This window comes from Globicephala melas, chromosome 9 (assembly GCF_963455315.2).
Source record: "Globicephala melas chromosome 9, mGloMel1.2, whole genome shotgun sequence".
In the NCBI taxonomy this organism is placed as follows: domain Eukaryota; kingdom Metazoa; phylum Chordata; class Mammalia; order Artiodactyla; family Delphinidae; genus Globicephala; species Globicephala melas.
In genome coordinates this window covers 6,634,169-6,660,970 of record NC_083322.1, presented here as the reverse complement: position 1 = coordinate 6,660,970, position 26,802 = coordinate 6,634,169, and the positions used below count along the sequence as shown (strand labels likewise).

At 59.5% G+C, this 26,802-nt stretch overlaps 1 protein-coding gene across 14 annotated transcripts; it reads left to right on the top strand.

Annotated features, from left to right (window-relative positions):
• Positions 1-1,556: 1,556 nt before the first annotated feature.
• KRBA1 (KRAB-A domain containing 1) lies at positions 1,557-25,824 on the top strand. Of its 14 annotated transcripts, none has more exons than XM_060305149.1 (18): positions 1,557-1,777; positions 9,325-9,433; positions 9,824-9,943; positions 10,604-10,738; positions 11,355-11,510; positions 12,229-12,360; positions 12,567-12,749; positions 13,629-13,784; positions 14,407-14,625; positions 15,112-15,285; positions 15,777-15,878; positions 17,903-18,154; positions 18,703-18,885; positions 19,689-19,883; positions 19,966-20,097; positions 21,027-21,131; positions 21,562-21,801; positions 23,322-25,824. In XM_060305149.1, exons 1-18 carry the CDS (start codon positions 1,766-1,768, stop codon positions 24,203-24,205), a joined length of 3,489 nt encoding a protein of 1,162 aa, XP_060161132.1. In that variant the 5' UTR covers positions 1,557-1,765; the 3' UTR covers positions 24,206-25,824. The 14 variants fall into 14 exon arrangements, with proteins under 14 accessions (XP_060161132.1, XP_060161143.1, XP_060161130.1 ...); XM_060305160.1 differs by having other exon boundaries at positions 9,307-9,433; positions 11,358-11,510; positions 18,002-18,154; XM_060305147.1 differs by having other exon boundaries at positions 9,307-9,433; positions 11,358-11,510.
• The last annotated feature ends 978 nt before the right edge of the window (positions 25,825-26,802 follow it).

Sequence of the window (26,802 nt, the reverse complement as noted above, 5' to 3'; positions counted from 1 at the left end):
GGACCCTGGTTCGAGCCCTCCCGCAACTAGAGAAAGCCCCCGCCCAGCAACGAAGACCCAACGCAGCCATAAATAAATAATAAATAAATGGTCAAATGAACGATAAGGATAGCTAGACAAAAGGAGTGTGCTAATCCCTTAAGGGATTTTAAAGTTTAGGGATTGAGACTGAGGGTGGCACGTTGGTACGAGCTGGAAGAAGGGACACCTATAAGGAGGAAGCTGACCTCAGCAAGATGATAGGACATAGGCCCAAAGCACAGGTAAGGCACTTACCAAGGGGCTCTGTGGCCTTTAGGAATCCTGAGATCAGATGTTGAATTTTAAACTGTCCTTTTCCATGGCGTGAAGCCTTGCGATATCTTCAGATCCTCAGGACAGTGGGCTACACAGACACGGGTCCTGTGTCAGTGATTCCTTGGGTGTGGAGGAGGCGGCTTTGCCCAGGTATGGGGCTGGGCAGGGACTGAGAGTGGTCTCCCTTGGCCTCTCCCTGGAGGCCAGGCCAAGATTGTCAACACTGTATCCCAAAGTTCTGGGAGGTGATCTGCAACAAGGCCAGCGGAGGCCCATGGAAGACTAGAGCGGCTACAGGGAACAACTCTGGGATTGCTGGGCCAGACATTCCCTTTCCCCAAAGAGTCCAGAGGAAGAGAACTGTCGGGGTGGGGGATTGGGGAAGGGCTCTCTGGGCGGCAGGCCCCTCCTCCTTGTTGGACCCGGCCTTCCTCTGCTCCTGTAAGCCTCTGTCAACCAGAGCAGGTTTGCCCCAGAAGCCCACCTTCTCCGAGCTGTCCTAACCGGGGTCCTCCAGACCAGGAATGAGGCTCGTTGGGCTCAGCCGGGGTCCTCTCCCCGGAGTCCGCCACCCTCCCCCAGCCCCACTGCTTCCTTTCTGACCTGGAGAATGGTGGGCTCACGCTTCGTTCATTCATCACATTTACTTGAGGGCCTACTACGTGTCAGGAACTTATGGGGTTACCACAATCAACAAGATAGACCAGCAAATAGTCACACAGATATAGCGGCACACGGGTCAATGCTATGGCGAGCGCGGGAGCGGGGTGACAGATCTGAGTATGTGCTGGGCTCAGGCAGCCACTCTGACCCACACACTATCCCAGCCGAGCGGTCTGGTCTGCAGCCCCCTCCGCACCTCGCGGGACCCGCTTCCCCCACGCCTCCCCGGCGGCCCTAGTCAAGGTCGGTTTACGGGATGCGTCCTCTGGAAGAGGCGGTTCCCGTTTAATCCGAGCATCCCACCTGGCACATAGGGTGCGCTCAGTAAATAATGGATGCAAGAATGGATGGATGGATGTGTGGATAGATGGGTTTACGTGTGCAAGCACACCGCAAGCTGACCACCCGGCAGATCCCGGCGCCAAGCCCCCCTGGCAGCTTCTCGGGGTCTCGGCTGAACCAGCGGGCAGAGGGCGCCCAACAGGCTCGCCCCGCCTTCACCTCGCCCCGCCTTCACCTCGCCCCGCCTTCACCTCGCCCCTCCTCCGGGCGGCGCCGCGGCGCCTTCTGGGAAGTGTAGTTCGCGCCTGCGCCCGGAGGGCCGCGGAGGCTGGTCCCCCTCTCCTGGGATGCGACGCCCCACGCCCGCCCCTCCTCAACGGCCTGCGCGCCCGGCCCGGTTTCCTCCTGCGCCGACCTAGGTCGCAGCCGCCGCCGCCGCCGCCGAGGGTCGCGACGCAGCCTGTGGGCGGGGAGCGGGTGCCCCCGGCCGTGCCGAAAGCCAGGAACGGAGGCTGAGTCCGGGATGGCGCGCCAGGTAAGGCTAGCGCGGACGGCGCCGCGAGCCGGGACCCCGCCGCCAGCCGGCGAGAACAGACGGACGCCTCGGCGGGTCTGCTCCACGCGGCGATGTGCGTGCCTGGAGGGCGGGGGCGAGCCTGGGACCCGCCAACTTTGGCCGGGTGGGGGGGAGAGTGCTGGTGCGCAAGATTTGGTGCGGAGAAGTCTAGGTCCCCGGACGCCCCCCTCCCTTCTCCCCGCCCCACAGTGTACGCATACTTGGAGTCTCCACCTTTGGAAACTCGTTCCTTTGGGTTAAGCATCACCCTCTCTTCTTGGCTTTTAATGATAAATTATACTGGGAGCGATGGGCACGAAGGCCTAAGGAGAATGAGTAAATCTGTTCACTTTCATTCTTGGTAGGATCCTGGACTCTGGGCGGGGGGAGGGCATAGAACGAGGTACCGGGTTTTATCCATTAGGTGAGATGTGTAGGTCCGAGAGGTGGCGGGAGAGCCCCATCTGTCATAGCCTGGGACCAGTTTGGGCAAGTTGTGTGAAGGTGCTAGGAAACCTGATGGTACCAAAGGGGAGTTGCTGCACGTTCTGCTGGGTGGGTCCCTGGGGCTAGCTCTGTAATTGTGGTGGCTCATGAGCTTGGGCCAGCCTCAGACAACCGTGGGCTCCGTGGTTTGAGGGCGGGGGAAGGGGTGGTGGTGTTGGGAGAGTGGCTGGGGCAGTCTGTGGCCAGGCAGAGCAGCACTGTGCCAGGACCTTGGCGACATTAATGCCCCACAGGCTCCTGGGAGAAAGGGAGAAGCCAAGCAGTTTGGATGCTGTGGGAACAAGGGCAGTCCCCTCTGCAGATCTGGTTGTGTAGTTAGGGAGCCCACGGACACCCAAGCTCAGATATGCCCGCTGGCCCCATGCTCAGGCCTCCTCGTACCATAGTTAACTCTTCTGTACAATGAGGGGTTGGATCTTTTAGATCTCATGTTTTGGAGTGTGTCCTCCCATTGTGTAGCTTCATGGAGAAGGTGCCCAGGAGTGGCCTTGAGGAGTGGTAGGTTACAGTCAGAGGGAGAGGAACAGGGACGGCCTCCTGTCTTCCTGTCCAGCAGGACTGCCAGAGGGTCAGGGGCGTGGGAGCATAGCCCGCAGGTGGGGCAGCAGGGTTCGGGATCTGATCTGGAAGCCCAGAGTCTGAGCCTGAAACATGCTGGGAGAGCGGGTTTGCGCTGATGTGTGCGCGCGCGCGCACACACACACACACACACACACACACACACTCCTCACTCTTCCTCTGCTTTTTCTGGGTAGGGGGAGACTACTGATGGAACCACCTCCCCTGGCCACAGTCAATTCCCATTCCCGTTTTATGAGAACTTTGTCATACAAGAGTTTATCTTTTGGCTGAGGTGATGAATGGCCTGGAAACCATCTCTTCCAGATGTCTAAAAGAGCTGGTATATTTAGCCAGGAGATAAAGAGGCACTCAAGGTCAGGAATGGTGTGTGTAAGAGCCCACTCTGCAGCTGGAGGTGGCCGGCTGTGACCTACAGGTGGACGCTAGGCAGACAGATTCGGCTCTAAGAATAGGAATCGTAGCACTTATCACGTCCCAGCATTTGTTCCAGGCACTTTTCCTATGTTAATTCATTTAATCTTCACAACATCCCTATGAGAGAGGTTTGGGGTTTTTTAAAAATATTTATTTATTTATTTATTTATTTGGTTGCACCAGGTCTTAGTTGCAGCAGGCAGGCTCCTTAGTTGCAGCTCATGGGCTCCTTAGTTGCAGCACATGGGCTCCTTCATTGTGGCATGCGAACTCCCAGTTGTGGCATGCATGTGGGATCTAGTTCCCCAACCAGGGATCGAACCCGGTCCCCCTGCATTAGGAGCACAGAGTCCTATCCACTGCACCACCAGGGAAGTCCCGAGAGAGGTTGCTTTGATCCCCGTTTTATAGATGAGTTTGCCGAGCCCTTAGCTAATGTGAAGCAAAGCAGGGATTGGAATTCCAGCAGCCTGGCTCCTGAGGTCAAGCCCAAAGCCCCACACTCTGCCCGTTCGTGTTCCAGAACTTCTTAACTGACAGATCAGGCCAACGATGGGACTGTGGTGAGCCCTCCATTGCTATAGGTGTTCAAGGAGAAATTGAAGAACCCCCCTGTTGTGAGTGGAAGTTGGCACTAAATGTTCACTGAGCCTTGAAGGTGTACAGCAGTTGTCGGTGATTTCTAGTTCACAGACATACTGTGGTGGACAGCTGGCCCCTGGCGGGAGGAGAGGGTCCCGTTCACCCGAGTAGTTTTCATTCTGGCAGGCGGGGCAGGTTCTGTCCAGTCTCCGGGGCCGTGACTGGAGGGCAGCTCTCCCCTGGCCCTGTGATTCTAAACTTAGAATGTGTCAGAATCATCTGGGAAACTTGAAAATGTCAATTTCTGGGCTCTGAAAGCACTAAACATAATCATGATTTAGTAGATCTAAGATGAGGTGAGAAAATCAGTCCTGATTAAAAGGAAATTCTGAAGTAAATCCTTTGAACCTAAAAGCCTTTCTGTTTTTTCAGATGTTAGGTAGTAAATAGCTTCTGATGGGAGAAGATAAGGACAGAGTATTTTTCACCCAGTTTGACAAACAGAGAAGCTGTCTGCTGACTTGAACTAGCTCTGCAACAGACCTGCCACTTGGCTCTGCTGGACCCTTACTCTCCCCACTTCCTGCTCCAGCAAGGGCCATGCCATTTGGACTCTGCCATTATCAGTGGCTACAGGATCATTTTATTTTTACCCAGGACCCTACCCCTCCCCTCCATCACCACCTTGAAAATCTTGTTAAAAGTTCAGCTTTTATTAAGAGGTTACTGAGAATGAGAATTTGTTTGTTACAGATACTCCCACAATCTATCGCCACAAACTGTACTGGGTAATAATGATTTTCTAAAAAGTGGATGTTTGGGACTTCCCTGGCAGTCCAGTGGTTAAGACTCTGTGCTTCCAATGCAGGGGACGTGGGTTTGATCCCTGGTCTGGAAACTAAGATCTCGCATGCCGCAAGGCGTGGCCAAAAAAAATAAAAGTGGTGGTTTGATGCTTGGTTTGTTAAGGTTTACTGATCTTCTGATAGGTTATAGTCACAGTCAAGCAGAGTCTAGGGTCGTAGACTTGGCCCCTGGCTGTCTGCCTGCTCCTGCTGCATCACCCCTCCTTGCTTTGGAACCTTCGCCCCAAGCCCAGGATAAAGTGCCTGAGCAGCTGCCTGCGTAGGGCCATCCTGTCAATCAAACGAGAGATCTGAAGTGCTCGGAAGCGTGTAGGGATCACCCCTCTGCTGATGTTTAGGCCCCCTGTGTGTGACATCTCACTTAGCATCCGAGTGGGTTAGAGGGAGGGACAGAGATGGATGGAGCTGAGAGGCTGGCTGGGGTCTCACGCACCTGGTCCACATATAAAATGTGGCGTGTTGGGGAAAGTGTACAGGCAGAGAAGGTACCACGACCCCAGCTCTCATCTCCAGAGAGGGAGGTATCGAGGCCGTGTCAGTTCTCAGCGTGGCTGGTGTTCCCTAGAGAGGGCCGGGGGCGGGGCCTCTGCAGCTCGGTAGCTGGGATCTGCGTGTTCTTCCCTTGAGCTAAGGGACCTGCAGAGCCAGCCCTGTGTGGAGCTGCCAGAAGGTGGAGAAGACATGGCCTCGAAGCCCACCTTGGCTCTCCTTACCGGCCTCCTATAAAATGGGCGTGTGTTTTGGGTGGCACTTTTGTTTTGCAGGTGCAGAGCCTGGTGTCGGTCGGTGCATCCCCCCCCCCTTATAATTCTCAGGGGGATCAACGTACACTAACCAGACTCACAAAGGACAGAGAGATAAATCAGAATATGCCAGTTCCTTAACTTACGGTGAAAAATAGAGCTGACGATCAAACTGGAACTATATGGTGGCCGATTACGTGTTTGACCACCTAACGTGAAATCTGCATGGGAAGCCCAGGGTTAACAGAGTCCGAGCACAGAGGTTTGCTGGGTAAGCTGGCATCGTGGAGCCAGGATGGCCTGAAGCACCCGTCTCCCTTAGGAAGAGCCCTGCGGTGCAGGACAGAGACTCTTGTCACCTGGGCAAGGCCAGGAAGCCCAGACAGACTCTGGAGCCCCCAGTGCCCTTCTCTAGGCGTGGTCCATGGTGACAGTGCCGCAGTGTTGGTGCCAGCCCCTCCGCCTGCCCTCCAGCCTCCCTGACAGGTCCAAAGGCCAGGACCTGGGGCTTCCAAACTCCCTGCCATTGCTAGGCCCCCTCCAGTGGCCGATCTTTCCTCCAGGGCTTGGTGTGACTTGTTTCCAGGCTCTGGGGACACTTACTTTTCTCTAGCGATTGGTCATAGTGGGAATTTAACACGTATTTGAGTGTCTAAGGGAAAAGAGAGTGAAGTAATTGTAACTCCTTGACCCTCTCCTGCCCCCTCCCCACTTTTCCTTGGCTGTGGTGGTGAGAGAGTGGGACTACTCATAGGGGGTGCCAACCTTTTTGATTCTGTGACCCTCTTTCTTAACGTTGAAAACTTAGTACATTAGAATTTAGCCTTTCCATGTATTTTAAAATAAATTCAGTATTTAAAGGACACACATGTGTTCATCACAACAGCATCTATAAACGTGTGCATGCAGCCTGCTGGCAGCGTTTGTGCCCATTCAGCCCCTGGGCCTGTTGGGACAAGTCTGAGCCTCCCGAACATTGACAAAAAGCTAACCAGTCGTCGATCTAAAGGAGAAATAGAGAATTTTATTCACGCCAACCTGAGGATTATAACCCGAGAGACAGTCTTTCAGAAAACTCTGAGGACTGTTCCACTTGTTAGAGGTCGAAGGCACAGTTATGTACATTCTAGAGACAAAGGATCGTTTGTCAAAATGACACACTGACATTTTACATAAAGTTCACCAAAGATACACAGTCCAGATCTACACGTACAGCAGGTCACCATGACCCCATACAGAATTAGGAAGAGAATGAAGAAGGAAAAAACGCATTGATCTTTATGGTTGAGCAGACATTCCTGCCTTTGTGGAAGTCTGCTTAACGTATGATGTAGATGCCCATTGCACGTTAGGGGGGCCCAGCACAGGCAGGGAGTATGTTATGCTTCGGTTTCCTTGTTCTGCCTTAAAAACAAATTTTATTCCATCACGGTCCGCAGAGCAGACAGGGACTCCCGAACCAAAGCGTCTCCCTGCTCCACCAGCTCCAGGGTTCCCGAGCCTGGCTGGGATTCAGACTCTGGGAGGGAGAGACGGAAGAAGAGGAGAGAGGAACAGAGGACAGAGCGAGGCAGGTGGGCTATGGATGCCAGGAGGGAGGCGTGAGTGGAAGCAGCGGGGGACGAGGCTGCAAAGCTAGGGCCAGGCTGGGTCGTGAGGCCTCGCCGCCAGATGTGCCAGGTGGGACACCCTCTGGGCCCGCACAGTGCTCGTGTCCTGTTGGGACGTGTAGTGGGACCCTGTGTCGGGGTCCCTGAGACCACCCCAGGGTCAGGGATTTGCTAGGAGGACTCCCGGGACCCGTCGTATAGTTGTATTCACGGCTGTGATTCATTACAGCCAGAGGACGCAGTCACGATCAGCCGAGGGGAAAGGCACGGGGCAGAGTCCCGACGGAGCAGGAGACGCGTCCTCTCCTGGCGGCGTCACACAGGTCGTACTTAATTCCTCCAGCCGTGAGTTGTGACAACCGGTGTGAAATGTCCTCTCCCGGGGAAGCTCACTAGAGACTGGATGCAGACCATGTAGACACCCTCCTCCTGGCATGTACTGAAATCCCAGAGCCCCAGAAGGAAGGCAGTGTTCAGCATCAACCGCACTGTTTGTACAAACAGTCTGGGCCCAGCAAACCGTCCTCATCGGTCAGGAGACCGTGGGAACCTCCCAGAATCCAAGTTCCCCAACACCAGCCTCAGGCCAGCCTCGCAGGCAAGCCTTTCTCAGGGCAGCAGCGTCAGGCCTGCTCTTCCATACGGACCTGAACTTTGGCTACGAGCTCTCTGTCCAGAAGGCCAGGAAGAGATGAGGGTGGCTCTTTGAGAGATGTTTCGGAGGGCGTCTGAGCGTGTTCCCGAGAGGAGGTGCCCATACCCAGCCAGGGGGCAGAGGTTAGTTCAGGAGAGCCCGCTGGCCTGCTGAGCGGCTGTCCGGTGGTCAGAATGCACAGGGGGCCGAGGAGGAGGAGACTGCGGTGTCTGACCACTTGTGGGCCTTCGGACTCTGGACCGAAGGCAGGTAGCCCGTGGAGAGGCTGCCTCTAGCCGGGTGTGTCCTCGTGGTGCCCGTGGTCAGCGGGAGACAGAGCGGGGAGCAGATGCCATTGGTGACAAGGCTGTGGTTGGTGGCGGCGATGGTTTTTACATTTATTTATTTATTTATTGGCCGTGTTGGGTCTTCACTGCTGCGCGCAGGCTTTCTCTAGTTGCGGCAAGCGGGGGCTACTCTTTGCTGCAGTGCGCGGGCTTCTCATTGCGGTGGCTTCTCTTGTTGTGGAGCACGGGCTCTAGGCGCGCGAGCTTCAGTAGTTGTGGTGCGTGGGCTTCAGTAGTTGTGGCTCGCGGGCTCTAGAGCGCAAGCTCAGTAGTTGTGGCACACGGGCTTAGTTGCGCCACACCTGGACCAGGGCTCGAACCCGTGTCCCCTGCGTTGGCAGGTGGATTCTTAACCACTGCGCCACCAGGGAAGTCCCACAGCGATGGTTTTTAAAATCACTCACTTGAGTTGATGAAACAAGGCAGTAGATTATCTTTGCTTTATTAGGAGTGTCTTCATTTTATTTAATAATTTTTTTCTTACAGATAAATAGTTTAGCATTTGTTCCTAAGCCAGAAGGACCCTTCCCGTAATTTATATTCTGCTTAATATAAATATAAACTTTGTGCTTAATTTGCATGAAGTTAATTTTTGCTGTAATTTAAAATACATGCCTTCGAGATGCTGGTCATCTTCTAGGGTCTGACGGCCATTTTAAAGCCCACTTAATGACTATTTTTGAAGAAATTAGGACACAATGTCTCTTTAATCTTACGAAGCCTCTCCAAAGGCTCTGGAGGAGGCTCCTGCCTCACCTCTTCCAGCTTCTGGTGGCCTCGGGCATTCCCTGGCTTGTGGCTGCATCACTCCAGCCTCCGTCTCCATTGTCACATGGACTTTTCCTGCCTGTGGGTCCGTCTCTGTTCCTCTTCTTTTAAGGACACCAGTCATATTGGATTAAGGACCTGCCTTATTCCATTATGACCTCACCTTAACTAATTACATCTGCAGCAACCCTATTTTCAAATAAGGCCACGTTCTCAGGTACTGGGGTGAAGTCTTTGGCGTAACTTTTGGGGGACACAGTTGACCCCCGTCACTGTCTCTTGAGCAGACTCCCGTTGCCCCTTTGCCCGTTCTCGTGTGTCAGGCGCCCGCCCCACGCTCTCTGTCACTACTGCCCCCCCTCTGGTGTCCACCTGGAGACACAGGCAAGCTGAGGATGACTAGGCGGGCCTTGCCGGGAGGGAACCAGCCAACTCCCCTGAGATTGTGCCCACAGGTGTCCATGGCCTTCCAGGACCTGGCCGTGCGGTTCTCCGAGGACGAGTGGCGGCTGCTGGGGGAGGGGCAGAGGGCGCTCTACCTGGACGTGATGCGGGAGAACTACGAGACGCTGGCCTCCCTGGGTGAGGGGCAGGCAGGAGCTGGCTGGCGGGTGGACGGGAGGCCGGGTCCCGAGTCGCTCTGGACCCTGGGACCCACCGGGCCTTGGGCTTTGCTTACACACGAGGTGTCATCGGGAGCCTTGCGCTGAGCTGGGGGCCTCGCGGGTCTTCTATGCTGTCGTTTCTGTGGACTGTACTAGGGTGCTGGGTGTGATTCGGTGGGGGCCCTAACAGACTGGCAAAACAGCACTGGTCCCCGAGGTTCTGACCGTCCCTGGGGTTTGGGTGCTCATACGGACACACACGTGCACAGGTGTGTGGATTGCAGGTGCCCGGGCTGCTGGCGTGATCGCGTGTTGGGGGGCGGAGGCCGGCTTCCACTCCCGGGACTGTCCCTCTTTTCCTTCCCAGGGACAGTGGAGCTGCTGCCCCTCTCTGCCTTCCTGTGTCCCTCGGAGCCTGGAGGAGCCGTGGGGGGCGGGGGCTGTGCTGCTGATGGGCAGGACCCTCCGCGGGGAGGAGGGCCCCTGGGTGAGTAATCTTGGCGGACGAGGACAGGCCCTTTTGGGGTCCTGGTCCTCCTGGGTAGGCTAGGCCCAGGTGGACTCACTCGTGTCCTTCCCACGTGTCCTCAGCCTCTGGCTCCGTTCCTTCCGGGACGCTGTGACCGCAACCCTCCCCGCCTCGCCACACCGACCCCTCCATGACCTTTCACCCCTCACCCCTCTGGGCCGGGAGCCTGGTACACTGTTGCCCATCACATGAAGTGCTCAGAAGAAAGCTGGGGTCACCTTGGAGAGCTTTCCCCGCTTAGGCCCCCTTCCCGCCACCACCCGTGCAGAGCCAGCCTGCAGCCCCTGAAGGTCCAGAGGCTTTGGGCGGTGGATGTGGTCCAGGGGGTGCCAGGAAAGGCAGGGGCCCGGATAGTGGCAGGGCACGGGGAGGCAGCCCTCCTTGGCGGTCCCCTCGGAGGAGTAACAGGGAACGAGCGACAGGAGCTCAGTTACCCGTGGTCCCCAGCGTCCTGCTCCTGGCTGTGCCCTGAGCCCAGGTCCTCTTTGTCTGCGGACATGGGTCTCTCCTTTGCTGCCCCTCACGTGGTGGGAGGATTACATGAGACGCAGCATGACGCCGCAAACAGCAGCATGAGTGCCGAGCTAATGCGGGGGGTTCCCTGTGGCCTCTTGGCAGGAGGAGCCCCCCAGCACAGCCTGCACCTCAGCGCCCTGGTGCAGCTGGTGAAGGAGATCCCAGAGTTCCTGTTCGGGGAAGTCAGCCCTGAGAGCAGGGGAGCCAGCCTGGACGGGGAGGGGGCGAGCCCTGAGGGTGAGTCGACAGCGGGCAGGCCCTCTGCATCCCACAGACAAGTTCAAGCTGTGGGCAGCGCTGTGCGCCTGCCCGGCCCCTGCCAGGCCCTGGGTGGAGTCGCCCCACTGCATGAACCCGGACGGCGTGCCTGTCCTCTGAGAGAGCGTGGATCGTGGTGAGACAGCAGCTTCTGACTCTTCTCTACTGGCTCTGCCTGGCTTCATCCACGCCCTTGGGGCCCCCGTCGTGCCGTGCCCTGCGTGGTGGGCGAGGCCAGCCCTGTTCTGTAGATGAGCGGCCAGGCCCCCCGAGCCTGCACTCTTCCCACCTCACCAGACTCTCCCTCCTTCCCCAAGCTCTGCTCGCCGGCACTCTCACCTCCTCAGGAGTCTGTCCCCAGCAGCCCCAGCCCATAGGGTTCCTTTGAGTCCGCTCAGCTGATGATGGGGTGAGAAGGATCTTATCAGAACAAGACCTAGACTGTGAATCTACGGTCAGAGCCCAGAGATGACAGGGCGGAGGTTACTGACGTCCTGGTCCTTGTTAGTGGAACACGGCAGGGAAGGGCCAGGATGGGACAATGGTGGGGGCATTTTGCCTCCTGCAGGGCTTAATTCCAGTGTCCCGCCCCCAGCAGCAGCTGTGATGGGGGATACTTGCCCTCTCCGAGGCTTGCTCGGCTGCCTTCCGGACACACCAGTCGGCCGGCCTGGCCTGGCCGCCATGCCCAGCGGCAGCTCATCCCGCAGCCCGCCCAGAGCCAGGGGGCAGGGGAGCCCCCTCCCCATCAGTGAGTATGACCCAGCACGGGGGCCCCAGGGAGCAGGCCTAGTGCTGGGCCTCCGCCCGTGGGCCAGCGCAGATGCGGGGTGCTCGGCCCCACTCGCGGGGTGCTGTGTGCAGCGTGCCTGTGGCCCCGGACCTGACTCTCAGAGCTTCTTGCCGGGGCAGCGTTAATAGTCGGGGAGGGCAAGGTGGCCACTGCAATTTCTCTGGGTCTCATTTTATTTTAAAATTTTTGCAGATTATACATTTGTCTGAATATCTGTTTTTATCTGAAACGTTTCAAATTAATATGGCATAAAATTGGCACTCCTGAAAAACATACCCCATTTAGCCTGTAGTTTCAGGGGTCACCTGGCACCTTTGCCACGTGCCCAGCTTTGAGAAACGTGTACAAGGCTTGGGCCTGCGTGTTGAGGCTATGGGCATATGACCTGCTGAGCCAGAGTCAGAGGCTGGGGGCGGGGGAGGGTCCCGGAGTGGACAGTCTTGTGCTTACATTTACACCAGAAGGAAACAGGGAGAGACCCTGCCTTCCCCAGGATGGACTCCTGGAACAAGCCTGCGGGAGCTGGCTCTGCCGCAAATCCAGGTTCCCAGGACTTGGCTGCCCCTCAGGGATTTAGGGCCTGGAGAGGCCTGTCCTCTCGGGGGACCAGATCCTGCGTGACTTCTCAGGGTCGGGAGCTGGGGCTAGAGAGGCCTTCCTGTCTCTCCTGCAACAGAAACTGCTGACATGCCAAGGCCTGTGGAGGAGGAAAGCCCAGGGGCCCCCAGCCAGGAGCCTAGCCCTCCGACCTGTAGCCCCGGCAGGCGGAAGAGCCACAGGAATCAGGAGAGAGGGGCCACGGGGGCAGGTGAGGGGCTGCCTGTCCCGAGGGCGGGGCCTGCGCCGGAGCTGAGGGGGTGGGAAAAGGGAGGCGTCGTGTGGCTCCCACCTCAGCCTCCTGACCGCCCGGCGTGGCGCTCAGACGTCGCCCGCATTCTCACGGGTGGGAAATCTGACCCTGAAGGTCCCACAGCTGCCGCATTCAGGGCTGCCCTGAGCGTGCGGGCCTTACAGGAGCTGCAGGAACCTCTCCTGGGAACAGCCCCCTGCAAGGCCTCATCAACTGCCTGAAGGAAATCCTCGAGCCCGGGCCCCAGCACCCCGAGCGGCCCCTGCGCTTACTGCCACCAGCCCGCAGCCTGGGTGCGTCCCAGCTGACCGGAGCAGAGCTGCGGCCCGGGAGCCCGCCCTGGGCAGGTGAGTCCCTGCGGACCCGTCTCCTCGCGCCAAGGTTTCTGAGCCCGCGGAATTGCCCTTGGATGGATCCTTGTCTATAAATACAACATCCTCCCTGAGGATCGTCGCCAGCTTGGCCGTTCCAGTATCGTCAGTGTCACATTTCTGGAGCCAGATGGCTGTCTTAGGGGAGCAGCATTGGTCAGCTGGTGTAAGAAAGCTCAGAAATAGACTTTGCCCTGGGTTCTTTACTCGTCCTGATATGGGACACCTGAGGAGGAGATGATGCGTGATGTCACTTCATGTTGACACGAAGTGGGATGCTTGCGGTGGGCTTGGGGGAGCAGGGTGACGCGGTGGGGGCAAGAGCCCCAGCCCTGGACCCTGACGCCTGTTAGCTGGGCAGACTGTGAGACGCTCCTCCAGGCTTTGAGCCTTGGTTTCCAGTCTGTAAAAGGGGATAATTGTTCCCACCTTAGAGGGCTGTTGTGAGGCATAGGTACACTGTGTGTGTGTTTGTGTGTGTGTGTGTGTGTGTGTGTAAAAAGCTTGGGCCTCCTCAAATTAAGTTCTGTTCAGGGCCCAGAGAACCATCTGCAAGCAGCAACCCAGTCCACCCACTTCCTTCGTTTGTACCCAGAGTAGCACCGTATGCTCTGCCCATAGGGTGCATTTTCACATCCTCCTTTCATCCATCCAGTTCTGGGAGGTGTGTAGACAGGCATTTTTAAACCAAGCACTAAGAAGACAGTGGCCTGTGCGAGGCTGAGTGAGTTGTAAGAGGACCTGCATCTCCAGATTTCTGGCCTTGGACCTTTTAACTGAATTCCCCTTTTGGGTGTTTGTCACCGAGCCTGAAGGCGCCGATTCAGGGGGAACGTGTGTTCCTTTTTTCTGTAGTGAAGACAGAGACAGCCTCAGGGCCTTGTCCCCTCCAGAGTCTGCTGAACTGTCTGAAGGAGATCCCAGAGGCCCGGGACAAGCAACCCAGCCCCTCAGGAGCAAGGGACCCATGGCTGCAGGAGGACCCAGGGGCCTGGAAAAGGAATTCTGGAGGTAAAGGCCACTGGCTGGGCAGGGAGGCCCCTGGACGCCAACCACTGCCTTTCTCCGCTCCAAGCAGGGCAGTAGGTGACCCTCCACAGCCAGACACTCGGGCGTCCACATCAGTGTGTCGGCTGGAGTAGCCAGACGTCGGGGATCGTGCTGTAAAAGGGCGTAGGCGTGTAGGAGGTGCAGCAGTGCAGTGACATTCCAGATTGGCTCTTACAGTAGGAGCTGAGGGTTCCAGAGGAAGCAGGGGATGGTTGGGAGGGAGAGAGACGGAAAATAGGAGACATAGCTCCAGGCAGTAGACGTGCCGGGTATCATTTTGACGAGGGGGTTCTTGTCACATTCGCACGGGCTCACCACTGGTCATCAGCGTCCCGGAACTTTGAGAAAGTCGATCTGAGACGGGCGCGCTGCCCTTGAAGGCAGGACCCTGGCTCGGTGCTGCCTGGGGTGGGCTGCTTGGCATCATCCCTCGGCAGAAATCCCTGGAGGCGAGGGTGGGACTGGGTCCATCTGCTGATGACTGAGCAGCGACGACCTTGGAGCCGAGGCGGCTGTGGAGGCCGGGGGCCTTGGATGCCCCATCCTAACCCTATGAGAAGGCCTCATGTGGGGCTTCCCACAGGGCCCCGCCCCTTCCAGACCCCTCCACCCGGGCCTGGTCCTGGAGCTGGCAGCGTGCTCTCTGCAGTGAAGGTGGAGGACGGCTGGGCCCAGGGGCCCCCAGAGCCCACAGCCTGTGAGCTCAGCAAGCGGACCCACGGCCCTTCCGCCGCGGGCAGCCCTGGGGACAGTGGAGGCACCGCCCATGTCCAAGTGCCCAGCTGGGGCTCTGCCGCTCGAGGTGAGGCCTGGGCTTGTCTGCTCGAGTCTTCCCGGGTGGGGTTCTCAGCGCCCCAACAGAGTTCTGCCAGCCCACAGGGGACGGGGCAGCTGCCTGTCTCCTGGGTGGAGAGGCATTCACCTGGCCGTCCTTCCCAGGCAGTTAATCCCTTCCCTTAATTCCCGTCCTCCTTAACCCAGGCCCTTGCCCAGGAAGCCTTCCACTGTAAGGACCGTGGTCTTGCAGAGAATTCCCAACAGTTGGGAAGCTGGCCCCTACGTGTGGCTCTCCCAACGCTGCCCCTGGGCCTGAGTAAAGCTGGCGTTGCTTCCCCAGATTGGGGAGCAGAAAACAGATCAGAGCCCGCACAGAAGGGTGTCCTGCCCGGCAGGCTCCCACGCCTGGTACAGGACTCGCCACCCCTGCGGAAGGCAGGCCAGGCAGCCAGCCGGGGCTGGGCCGGGGGGATGGGCCAGAGATGGTGATGGGGCATCTCCCCTATCCCAGCCGGCAGCGCCTCGAGCTCACCCCTGGAAGCCCTGGAGGCCTGTCTGAGGGGCATCCCCCTGAGTGGGTCGTTACCTTCCCAGCCGCCGGCCAGCTCTTGGTCCCAGAGCCCCCAGCCAGGAGACCCTGGGTCTCAGAGGCCCGAGCTGCAGCGCCTCGGATCACACAGCAGAGGTAGACTACGTCATGGGCTCGGGGTGGCGTTTGCCCCTGTGCACAGAAAGGGGGATGCCAAGGACACCGTCAGGTCCACCCTCCTCATCCCAGGCCTCAGGGGTGCAGCCCTTCTCCCCCAGCCCCCTCTCACACCTACCCCCAAACAGCCCCTGCATTTGGTGGAAGCCAGTTAAACTCTTCTGCCCACTGTCTCCACTGAGAGGTTCACCTACCCTCTAGGCCCACGAGACCCGTGGTTGGGTTTATGTGGGTTGACGTGCTACAGGATTTTAATCAGCGCCACGAGTGCCCTCACCTAAGGGGAGATCCCAGTGGGAAAGGCGTTGGGGCCGGTCTGGGCGCCCGTCCACAGCCCAGGGCCCAGGGGACCTCTTCTCCTGTGGTTTTCCCATGATGCCAGCTGTGCTATTTCCCGCAGAGGTGGTCTTGGGGCCTCTTCTGGCTCTGGGCCTGCGGGGCTGCATGAGAGACCCCTGCCCTCCCTGCAGGATCCCAAGGTACCTCCGCCAGCTTCTCTTCGTCCAGCAGCATTGACGGGGACCTGGATTTCCAGAGCCCTGAGGGCAGCCAGGGGCATCGGCCTGGAAAAGGTGAGCTGGCCGGCCTGAGGCTGGGAGTGGATTCTGGGGAAGGACGGGAGGCGTGCCCTGCCCACCGCCATGTGTCCGGCCCAAGCAAGTCAGGCCATCGTGCCCGCTGCTGGCAGCAGAGCGGGGATGCCACGGCGGGAGCAGATGCAGGACCTGTTTTGGGGGGCGGGGGTCTCTCTTAGTGACTTGGCTCAGAAGGGGCAGGACGACAACTAAGATGTCTTAAAAAGTAAAAAGATCTCCTTTAACATCAAATTCTTCCTTATCCCAGCCACGAAGAAGTCAGTGTCTGTCATATTCACTGACTTTCCAACTTAAGGAAAAACGTCATGAGGTTTGTGTGAAACCACCTTAGAGGGTGTGTTTGGTGGCTGTGCGTCGGGGTACCTCCTCGCGGAGGCCGCCATGTGAGCTGTCCCTTCTTTGGGACCTTGCAGGACTGGACCTTTTTCTCCACCTGTGCTCTCTGCCTGCCTTGTCCATGGACACCCGGTCCCCGGGGCTCTCCTCTGTGTTTTGGCCTCACCCACTGTCAGTGGAAAGGCCTGGAGCTGCACCCAGGGCTCTGCGCCAGGCCAGCTGGGGCCATCGGGCCGGCCTGGGTCCTCCAGTGTCCCTGGGCCTGGGTCCCTGCACCTGCCGCGGGTTAGTCCCTTGGGTGGGTGGGGGGGCTTTACCTCCCAACATGCAGCCGAATTTTCTTTTTAATTTTTAGTTCTTAGTAGGTAATAGATCGTTCAGTCTTGCTTAAAAGCTGCGGAAGGTTGCAGAGGAAGGGTGGCGTCTGCCTCCCTCTGCTGCCCTGTGTTGCTGAGCCACCGCTGCCGTGACTTCCAGGGACGCTGCGTGTGGCCCCGCATCCTGCGCGCAGCTTCTCCACCGTGCTTTCTGTCTTCATGCTTCCCTTTGGCGTCTTCCCACCTTTGGTCTTAGCATCCTCAGCGCTGTGCTGCCCCCTCCTCTCTTCCCCGCAGCTGCGCGGTGGGCTGCGGTCGGTACCAGGACATTCCTTCTCGAGCATCCTCTGTCAACAGACCTGGTTTTCTAAGTCACCCAGACGGCGGGCGATCTCACGCCGCCTTGTAGAAGCTTCCAGCCCAGCTCCCCAGCTCCCCGCGTTGCCCCAGAACTCAGCAGCGTCTGTGGGGAAAGCTGTGTGTGGGGTTCCTCTCGTGACTTTGCAATTCCAGCCTCACAGGGGCCTGAAGCTCTGGAAGTTTCTCTTTTCTCCTGCTCTGCCTGGCCCAGCATCGGCAAACGCCTTCAGGGAAGAGCATGGCTGAGGTGACAGCTGACCCAGGAAGGGCCTTTTCTAGAATTTCCGTCCAGGGACTTCCCTGGTGGTCCGGTGGTTAGGACTCTGCGCTTCCATTGCCAGGGGCGCGGGTTCAGTCAATGGTCGGGGAAACTAAGATCCCACGTGCTGCGTGGCACAGCCAAAAAAAAAGAAAAACAGTTTCAGTCCATCTAGTTCCTATCGTATCCACAGCTCTGTCACTAGAAATACGATTTTGGCAATTTGGTTTTTTCCCAAGTTGAAAGGCATTAGCGTTGCCTTTTTTTTTTTTTTTTTTTTTGCGGTACGCGGGCCTCTCACTGTTGTGGCCTCTCCTGTTGCGGAGCACAGGCTCCGGACGCACAGGCTCAGCAGCCATGGCTCACGGGCCCAGCCGCTCCGTGGCCTGTGGGATCTTCCCGGACCGGGGCATGAACCCGTGTCCCCTGCATCGGCAGGTGGACTCTCAACCACTGCGCCGCCAGGGAAGCCCACGTTGCCCTTCTTGACCTGCTCCATCCTTGGCCTTTCCCTCTTTGAGTAGCGAAGGCAGCCTGACGATGTTCCAGCCTCAGGGCCCATCTCCCCCACCACAGCCCGCTGACCAGTTTCTGTGTAGGCGGCCGAGCTGGGGAGGCCTCTCCCAGGGCGGCCGGAAGCAGGAGTGATGGGTTTGGGGCCAGGTCCGCCCCCACCCCCGGGTGCCCTGAGCCGGCGTGACCGGCCTCGGGCCCTGCGCCTCCTCCAGTAGCTCCGGCTGCACCGGACACAGGGCACAGGCGAGGCTCCTGCGGTTCACAGGACCGAGCTCTGACCAGCCAAGACCGCGAGAGTTGGGTTTTCACAGGAAGCCGCGAGGGAAGCTCCCCGCTCCAGGGCCTGGAGAACTGCCTCAGAGAGATGCCTGCACCTGGGCCGCAGCCCACCTGGCCCTGCTCCTCGGCAGGGCACAGGGGGCCGTGGAGGGTGGAGCCCAAGAACTGGACGGCGGGCGTGGAAGGTAAAGCGCTGCCCGGCGTCTGAAGGATCTTGAGGCTTCTGGAAGGTTCCCCGGCAGCCTTCCAGAGCAGCTGGAGGCCAGCACCAGGGACCGCCCTGGGCGCTGCCTCCCCAGAAGCTGGTGGGCCCCCATCCCAGGCTGAGATGAGATGATGTCCTGGAAACGGCCTGGGCAGAGGCTTGGCGGCGGTGAGGCGGGACGGGACACCCAGCCCCACGGCTGCTGCTCCAAATCCGGGCCTGGGCCGGGGCCTGGGCCGCAGAGTGTCTGTGTCCTGGCTGTCGGCCCCACGTGCCTTGGCGTCCAGCACGGCCGCTGAGCTGTGGGGCTGCTGGGAGTCTGGGTAGCTGGGTCGGGGCATGAGGAGATCCTGGGGGATTCGGGAGGCTCCGGGAACGTCTGCGGGGCTGTTGTATGACGCACTTCAGGAGCTTGTGAGCCCGAGAGTCCAACGTGACAGAAGTTGTTCTCTGTCCAGTGACTTCCTGGCCTCGGTGCCAGCAAGGGGCCCCCGGGCTGACAGGCCTCTTGGCTTCTCATTGAAACAGGACTGAGGGGCGAGGCCTGTGAGCCAGCCCACCTGGGACAGCGAGGGGGTGACGTGCCCACCAGGAGCCTCCGCCTGGCCAGCCCACAGGCACTTGCCCCTGGCACCATCCCTGCCTGCCACCAGCAAGGTCCCAAGGACCCCGGGGCCGCCAGGCCAGGACCGTGGAGGTGGCTCCCAGATGGTGAGCTGCCTCTGCCCCGGAACTTGCTGGCGTGTCTTCCCTCCCGGTAACGGTGTTTGATGAGGGAACAGATGTCCCCTTCCCTCTGTACTCCTCTGTTCCTTCCTTATCTCACCCATTCGGGACTGCCAGCTGGAGTGTGTGTACATTTCCCAAAGACTGCTGGCTGGAGCACCCCGAGGTGTGCTGAAAAGAAGTGGGGAGAGCACTGCTTTTATCCAGAAGTTGCGTTTCTCTGGGGGAAAGACTGGTGGTTTCCTCTGTTGTACTAGTTGCCTGGGGGTGGAGGCGTGTGTCCTGCTGCTGCAGCGTAGCTGAGCTCACAGCAGAATTCCTTCCTAGACTTGCTGAGGTGGGCTGGTAGGGTCTGACTCACTTGAATAAGTATAGTGTTTCTAATACTCCCACCAGGCAAGAAAGAGCTGGTTTGGAGGGCCTCCTGTGGGCATAGCTGAATCTCTTCTCAGGCTGCAGGTCCTGAGTGAGTGCAAGTAGGGGGTGCTGCCTAGCTTATAAGACCCAAATCCTGGCTGGAACCAGACTGCTAATGGCTTCCAGGGTCTTGAGACTTCTGGAAGGGTCCCCGGCGGCCTTTCCAGAGTGACTGGGGACCGGGCCAGGCTCTGGCTTTGCATCTGTCCACTCCCCATGGCCAGAGAGGACGCTGTTCAGGGTCCACCAGAGCTTGTATGGGGCTGAGCTGAAAAGGGACCAGCTCCACGAGCCCGCCCGTTTAGGCAGAGGGCCCTCCTGCCGGGCATTGGGCTGATGGACAGAGGGCTTCTTTATTGCCATTTGCCCAGGGCCAGCCACCAAGCCCTCCCCACTCCACTGCCTGGAGAACTCTCTGAAGGGGATTTTGCCCGGGGGGCCCCTGCGCTTCGCCTGCCTGGCTGACCCTGTCCCGGGCCCCAGCCCCAGCCCCAGCTCCAGCTCCAGCAGCTCAGAAGGAGAAGACCCAAGGCTGGAGCCTGAGCTCTGGCAGCCCCTCCTGCAGGGTGAGCTTGTTGGGGAGAGGAGAGCCGGCAGCCCCGCCCCAGGGTGCAGGCACCGCCCTGACCCCGGCTTTGTCTGTGACAGAGAGGGACCGCCTTCCCAGCTGCAAGGGCCTTGGCCCTCCTTCCCCACGCCCTGGCGGCCCTCGCGCTGGCAGCAGCCCTGGTGAAGGCCGGAGAAGAGGCGAGACCGGGGACCACCGTGGTCTCAGTGCAGGTGAGCCTGGGGTCTCCTGAGAAGGGGGCATGTCCCCCAGAAGGGCCAAGGGTCCAGAGACTGGGTTCTCTGAGTCCCACCCATCACTTTGCCTGACTCTTGGCCAGAAAGTTCTCTACTTTTGTCACGCTTGAGTTCCCCATAGGATGAGCTGTGTCCAAGAGAGAAGGCGGGAACATTGAGGCACATGGGGCCCCAGGAGTGTTAAATGAGTGTGTTTAATTGGAAAGTCCGACAGTAAACTTGATATATATATATATATTTTTTTAATATGTGTATATACTATATGCACATTACACACACTTAATAACATATGTACGTATATATACTGTTGTGTCGGTCCCAGTATATCGATAGTGAAGCTCTCAGCTAGGAACACCTGGGGCCCTCACCCCAGCTCATGTTACTCGTAGCGGGCCAGCCCCACACACTGGAGCCCCACTGGAGCCAGCGTTGTGTGCTGTAGGACGCACTTCGGCAGAAACCGTCAGGGAACTTGGAGGCACAGGATGTATTACTTGCAGGTCGTGGAGGTTACGTGGCACGCCCACCGGCAAGGTGCGGGGGAGAGAGCGTGCGCAGCCCTGACTGTGTTTTTATTAGGGTGGAGGGTAGGGTGTCTAGGGTTTGGCAGGTTCACTCTTTATTGGCTTATTTAAAGCATAAGCGTGGAATTGGGGCCCAAGAAGGGAGAAGTAGGGTCACTCAAGTGGTCACTGATCTAGGTCACCCAGATCTGGGGGCTGCCTGCTTCCTTACCTGGTTGTGTTGCCAGTAGCTTTGGCGGTAAACAGAAACAGTGTCACAAGTGAGATCCCTCCACCTGGGGAAATGAAGCAGTCGTCCCGTCAGGAAAGCTGGAAACGGCTGCCTGCTACTCCAGGCCTCCGCAGTTCTCAGTCGGAGCCTGACCCAGTGTTTGCTCCCAGCAGGAAAAGCAGAAGAGAAGGTGGGAGGCCGGTCCCATCCGCCCTGGAGAGAAGTGTGCTTGGAGAGCCCGGGCCTGCCTGGTCCCCTGGGCAGCGCCGGAGGAGGTAGGGATGGGTGGGGTGCAGGGTCGGGGAAGGGGGCTCCCCCACCCCCGCACTCAGGCCGGTGGCTCCGCCCACCGCTTGGCCTCTGCGCAAGCCCCGGCTGTACCCACATTCCTCACCGGCTGTGGGCCTGTCGGGAAACAGCAGAGGGGGCCAGGCGTGGACCCACAGGGCCTCCATCAGGTCTCCAGAGGGGCCTCACTGGGGGTGGGAACTGCAGGCATGGCGCTCTCCAGCCCCCACCTACTGGGAGAGCCAGAGGCATCATGCCGGAGCCGCAGAGGACTCCGGAAATAATCTGGGCCACCCTCGTCCTGTGTGCCCTGGTGCCCAGAGATGGGCATCCTAACGAGCCGAGTGTATCCCTCTTGCGTCTCGTTTAACCCGTATTTGAAAGTTGAAAGTTTGGTGGTTTTGGGTTTGTTTTTAGGTCGTGTCCAAGTATCCCCGGTCAGAGTGGCTCTGGGAAGACGATGTGTATCCACACCCCAAGGGCTCTGTGCTCTTCCTGCGGGGGCAGCTGTGGACCCTGCCTCTCAGCTGGAGAAAAGGTCGGGGTCTGGGCCCTGCCAGCCTCCTGGGTCAGCCTGTGGGCCCCTGTCCTGGAATCCGACGGCTGGTGAAGAGTCCAGGGGCCTGGGGCCCGGAGACAGAAGCCCAGGTGTTACAGGTGAGCTGGTGGCTTCCCCGCCCCCTCAAGTATCGGGAGCCCTGCAAGCACGGGGCTGGCGGGGCCTCAGCGTCTGCACGGCCACCCACCCTCTTTCCCCGCTGCTTAGCTCACTGTGGCGGGGTGGGCCAGCCAGACCCCTGGGCTCACAGCCTGGGAAAGGCGTTTTCATAACAGCCTTCCAGGCTCGTCTGGGTCACAGGCAGGAAGAGTCTCACGTTGAACTCACTTCGGCTTGCTTATTTCATTTCAGGGTTTTCCTCCAGGACTAGTGGGCTGTTTCATAAGAGTGTACAGACCCTTTTTAGAGGCAAAACAGACATTGAGACTTTCCCCAGAATAGGTGCGTCCAGGATCAAAGCTCGGGGTCTGAGGCGGCTTTAGAGGACAGAGCGGGGAACAGGCGCAGTAGTGAGCGGCCCGGCGGGGGCGTCCCCAGAGATGTGGCTCTGCGTCACCCGGCCCCGAGGAAGCTCTTCCCTACACCACGTCAGAGACCCGCCTCGGGAGGGCAGGGCTCGGCCCCTGGTCCGCTCTGGGCCGTGCACCCAGATCCTCACACTTGAAGCCTGCGGTGGGGGGGCTCCGTCGTGTCGTGGGCTTGGCGCCCCTGCAGGTGCAGCTGCTCTATCGGGAGCGCTGAGCTGGCCTGAGGCCAGCAGCCCCGCTGCTGCGCGACGGGTAGAAGGGCGCGTAGGACAGCAGCACTATCGAGGGCCCTTAGCCGAGGTCCTTCCTGAAGCACGTGGCCGGGCATCGTTTGGGTCCTTGGGCTCCAGTCTCCGCTTTTTCTGTTTGAAGCTCTGGGGTCCTGAGAAGCGCAGGCCAGAGCCGGGCTGGGGACTCAGACGTGGCCGGAGAGCAGGTCTGTCCTGCAGCTCCGGGTGGTAACGGGGCTTCTTTATGGGTGGAGTGCATCGGGTGGAGACCAGTTCCAAGGGAACTTAGGGTGAAGGAGGAGGTGATTTTTTTTTTTTTTAAAGTAACTGAAGACTTAAAGTCCTATGTCTGTAACTTCTGAAGAGGGAGGGCAAAGGTCAGGAGGGAGTGGGGACGCTTGTGGTTTACTGGTGACCAGTAGCACTGGGTGCTGATACAGCTCCCTCGTCACCCCACTAGCAACACCTGGGACCCAGGCTGGACTGGCCCTCCTGGGCCCTCTCCAGATGCTGCCCACGGTCTTGGCCTCATACCATCTGCGGCTTCTCCAGGCCCTGCCCACTGACTCCCAAGGGCAGAGTTACTTGGGACATCAGTAGGGCCCAAAGGTGGCATAGAGAACCCACCTTTTCCTAGAAGATGGGAAGGCCACTGTCCTAAGCAAGCTTGGTTACCATGGAGACCCGGTCTGTGATTTAGCCTGCCTGTGACTCTGGGGAACAGCCATCCATAATTCCCCAGCCTGAGTCACTAGGATCCTACCCGTCTGAAGCCCGGCCTTAGCTGAAGGGACGGACCCTGGGGGGAGAGAAGGTCCTGAGTCTTCAAGGACCCTCACCCGCGTACCGCTCTGGTTTCAGCCGGGACCCACCCGAGGCCCCTTCCCGGAGATCCGCCTGGGCCTACCCCCGGAGCCGCCATCCCTGGGGCTTTGCCGCACGCCTCCCCACGGCCACCGTGCCCCTGCGCGAGTTCCTTGCAGCACGAGCTCCGCGGCCTCGGTGCCGCCCTCTCGGAGAAGCTGGATCGGCTGGCCGGGACCCTGGCCGGCCTGGCTCAGGAAGTGGCCGCCGTGAGAACCCAGGTGGATCGGCTGGGGCAGCGCCCGTGGGGCCCGGGGACGAAGGGCCTCCTCTGGGGCCCTCGCTGGACCGGTGGCCCTGCTCACAGACACCCGCCCTACTGGAGGCACAAGGGCCCCCGCAGGCCGAGACCGAAGATCTTGCGGGGCCAGGCGGAAGGCTGCAGGGCCGGCGACTCCTCAGGCCTGGCCAGCGGGAGGCCCCGCCTGGTGCCTCAGCTGCCCCCGGACGTGCCCCTGGCAGAGGCTTCTGGGCCCAGCTCCGGCCCTCTCTCCTCGGCATGCGGCAGCCCCGCTGTGCTGACCGCTTGTCACCCCCTCGGACTCCCGGAGAGCCACTGGAGCCCCCCACCCCCTTTGCTGCCTGCTGCCCCACCCCTCCAGGTGGCCGCCAGTGCAGGAGCAGAGCCTCGGGCTGCAGCAGCGGCACCGCCCAGGACCCTAAAGTGGCCCAAGGATCCAAGCAGCCTGTTGGCGGGGCTCCAGAGAGCCCTTGAGGGGGAGCTGTGGGGTGGGGAGCACAGGGACCCCGGGTGGGGGCCCCCTAGCCGCCGTCTTAATGGGTTGCATCCTTCCGAGGATGCCCCACCCCTGGCCTCTTCTGGAGGCCGGCCTCCGCCCTTGGCCCCCTGCAGCAGAACCTTCCCTGTGTCTGGACTGTGAGGGGGCCAGGGGTCTGCCCTTGGCCTGACCGCCCCAGACTTCAGGATGCCTGTTGCTCAGGGAGGTGCGTTCCCCAGCCACGCCTCTGGCTTTCTTGACTCAGGTTCGTTTAGATGTCGCTTCCCCTCCTGCCCTTCGTGCTGGAACTGCCAGCGCCGGCAGGGGGTGGTATGCGTACACGCGTGCGCACACCACGTTGCCGGGGCGCTGCGAGCCACTGCAGGGGCGCCACGCAGGAGAGCCCCTCTTCCCGCCTGCTGTCCTGACCTCAGCGCTGAGAAGCCATGGCTGCCCTCTTCCTGGCGGATGGGGGCTTAGCTTTCATTTGGGGCAGAACTCCACCCCTTGGTCTAAGCTGGATATACCTGTGGTGGATTCTAAAATTACTGACCCTGGTTGCTAATGAAAAGGCCCATGGCTCCTACAGAAAGGAGTCCAGAGGGGCCACACCAGCGCATGGCTGTTTGGTTGTCACCAGCACTGGGGACAAGCCTGCCCTCCCAAAGCCTCCAGAGAATCAGCAACCCCCTACCCCGCCCCCCGAGCCCCCTCCGCGGCTGGGAGAGGAATTCGCACACGACTCCCTGGGAAAGAGCAACACGTGTTGTCTTCCTGGGGCCGCAGTAACAGAACCACAGGCCGGGCGCCCTAAACACACTTACATCCCCGCGGTTCTGGAGGCCAGATGCCCAAGGTGGAGGAGTTGGCTCCTTCTGAGGCTGTTCTAGGCCCCTCTCCGTGGCCGGTCGCTGACCGTCCTCATGTTCGCAGTGTGCTCTCCCTGAGCTCATGCCTCAAATGTCCCTTTCGTCTGAGGACACCATCCTCATGCCCTGACTAACATGATTACTTCTGTAAAGACCTTGCCTCCAGCTAAGATCACGTTCGGTGGTACTGGGGTTAGGACTCCAATATACGATCCGCGGGAGTCGTGCACACTCCAGCCCCTAACACACGTGAGGGGCTGAGCTAAACTTGGGTTCCTCGTGGGGGAAGAAAGCATGAGCGGGGTCACTAGGTCTGCTTTCCCGGCGGCCACCAGCCTGCCCTGGGCCCCGCCCCTCAGGTGGCACTTGGTGTAGCACGGGGAACGGCCTGCCTGTCGTCTGCCGCATTTCCCTCCCGAGGGTCAGATCTTCTCTCCTGATCTTTCCCCGCCTGAGTCCTTACTCGATCTGAGGAATCCTCGGGATGGTTGTGCACACATGTCATCCGGGAAGGCCCTGTGGCGTGGTTAGCTGTGCTGTCAGGGAACCCAGGTGCGGCGCTGAGGCCCAGGCCGACTCGGGGCCAGAGCGGCTGTAGCCACGATGGGTGCTGAAGGGGGGCCTTGTGGCTGCTGTACCCAGTGCGCCCCTAAAATCAGGGTCTTTGGGGACACACGCCGGGCCTGGCCTGTGCTCCTTGCTGCCTCTGTGGAGGGAGCAGGCCACTCATGCCGACGGCAGTAGCCTGCAGACAGACCATGGGAAGGGGGTGTTAGAGCAGTTCCAGGACTAGTCCCAAGGTGACTGTCTCAGAAGCTAGTGTTCGTCAGATCATGTAAGTACGATGTTTAAGAGACAGTCTTCACAGTTAGCCATACTTTTTTTTTTTTTTTTTTTTGCGGTACGCAGGCCTCTCACCGCTGTGGCCTCTCCCGTTGCGGAGCACAGGCTCCGGACGCGCAGGCTCAGCGGCCATGGCTCACGGGCCCAGACGCTCCGCGGCATGTGGGATCTTCCCAGGCCAGGGCACGAAGCCGTGTCCCCTGCATCGGCAGGCGGACTCGCAACCACTGCGCCAGTAGGGAAGCCTCCGGTTAGCCATACTCGATGGAGCATAAGGAACAGAAAAGTTCTAGGCTTTCCACTCAGGAAAATGAGTCCAGCTCGTTCCCAGGCTGTGCAGGAGCGACGCTGGGCCCGTTTCAGAGCCAGTAGTAAGGGTCTGGCGGCCTGGCGGGGAGAGGGGTCGGTGCGGGCGAGGGGCCCTGGCCTCGCGGAGGAGGCCTCCGCCCATCCGCCTGCCCATCACCCTGTGCGGCCTCCCCTCCGCGCGCCCTTCTCAGCGGGGGGACGGGGCGGGGCGCGCCGTCCTCCTCTGCGTGACGTTTGAAGGCTCGGTTTTGTGGGTTTTACAAATCAGCCTGCACGTCAACGCGCGAGGGAGCACGCGGGCCCAGAGGCCAGGAGGAGCGGTTGCTCCGGGCTGCGCGGGCCTCCTGCTGGCGCTGGCGGGGGAGCGCGCACGGCGGCGGCTGCGGCCCAGGCCGGGGGCTCCGGGTCCACCTGGACCCTGTAGGAAAGTGCAAGTCTTTTCTCAAGAATGTAGAAAACGAGTAATAAAATAAAGGGTGAGACACTCCTTGGTCTGCAGCCACATTCGTCCCCCAGGTCCACTGCCTGCCACGTGGACAAAACCCTTTATTAACTGAAAAGCCTTCTAGAATCTGTGATTTGGTGAGCAATCTGTGTGCAGTGTAGGAGTTTGATCCTGTGTCCATCTCCAACTACTTCGTGAGGAAATGGGGTCACTCTGGTGGGAGAAACCGAGGGGCCTTTGGAACTCAGGAATTCCCGAGGTCTGGAGATGGGGGCAGAGAACCTTTGCTCCCA

Bases quoted from the DNA above. Each gene is read 5' to 3' on its own strand.
- KRBA1 (XM_060305146.1), top strand. The intron at 18,886-19,688 runs GTGAGCTGCCTC...CCATTTGCCCAG, and splicing joins GTGGAGGTGGCTCCCAGATG to GGCCAGCCACCAAGCCCTCC. The intron at 20,098-21,026 runs GTGAGCCTGGGG...GTTTGCTCCCAG, and splicing joins CCACCGTGGTCTCAGTGCAG to CAGGAAAAGCAGAAGAGAAG.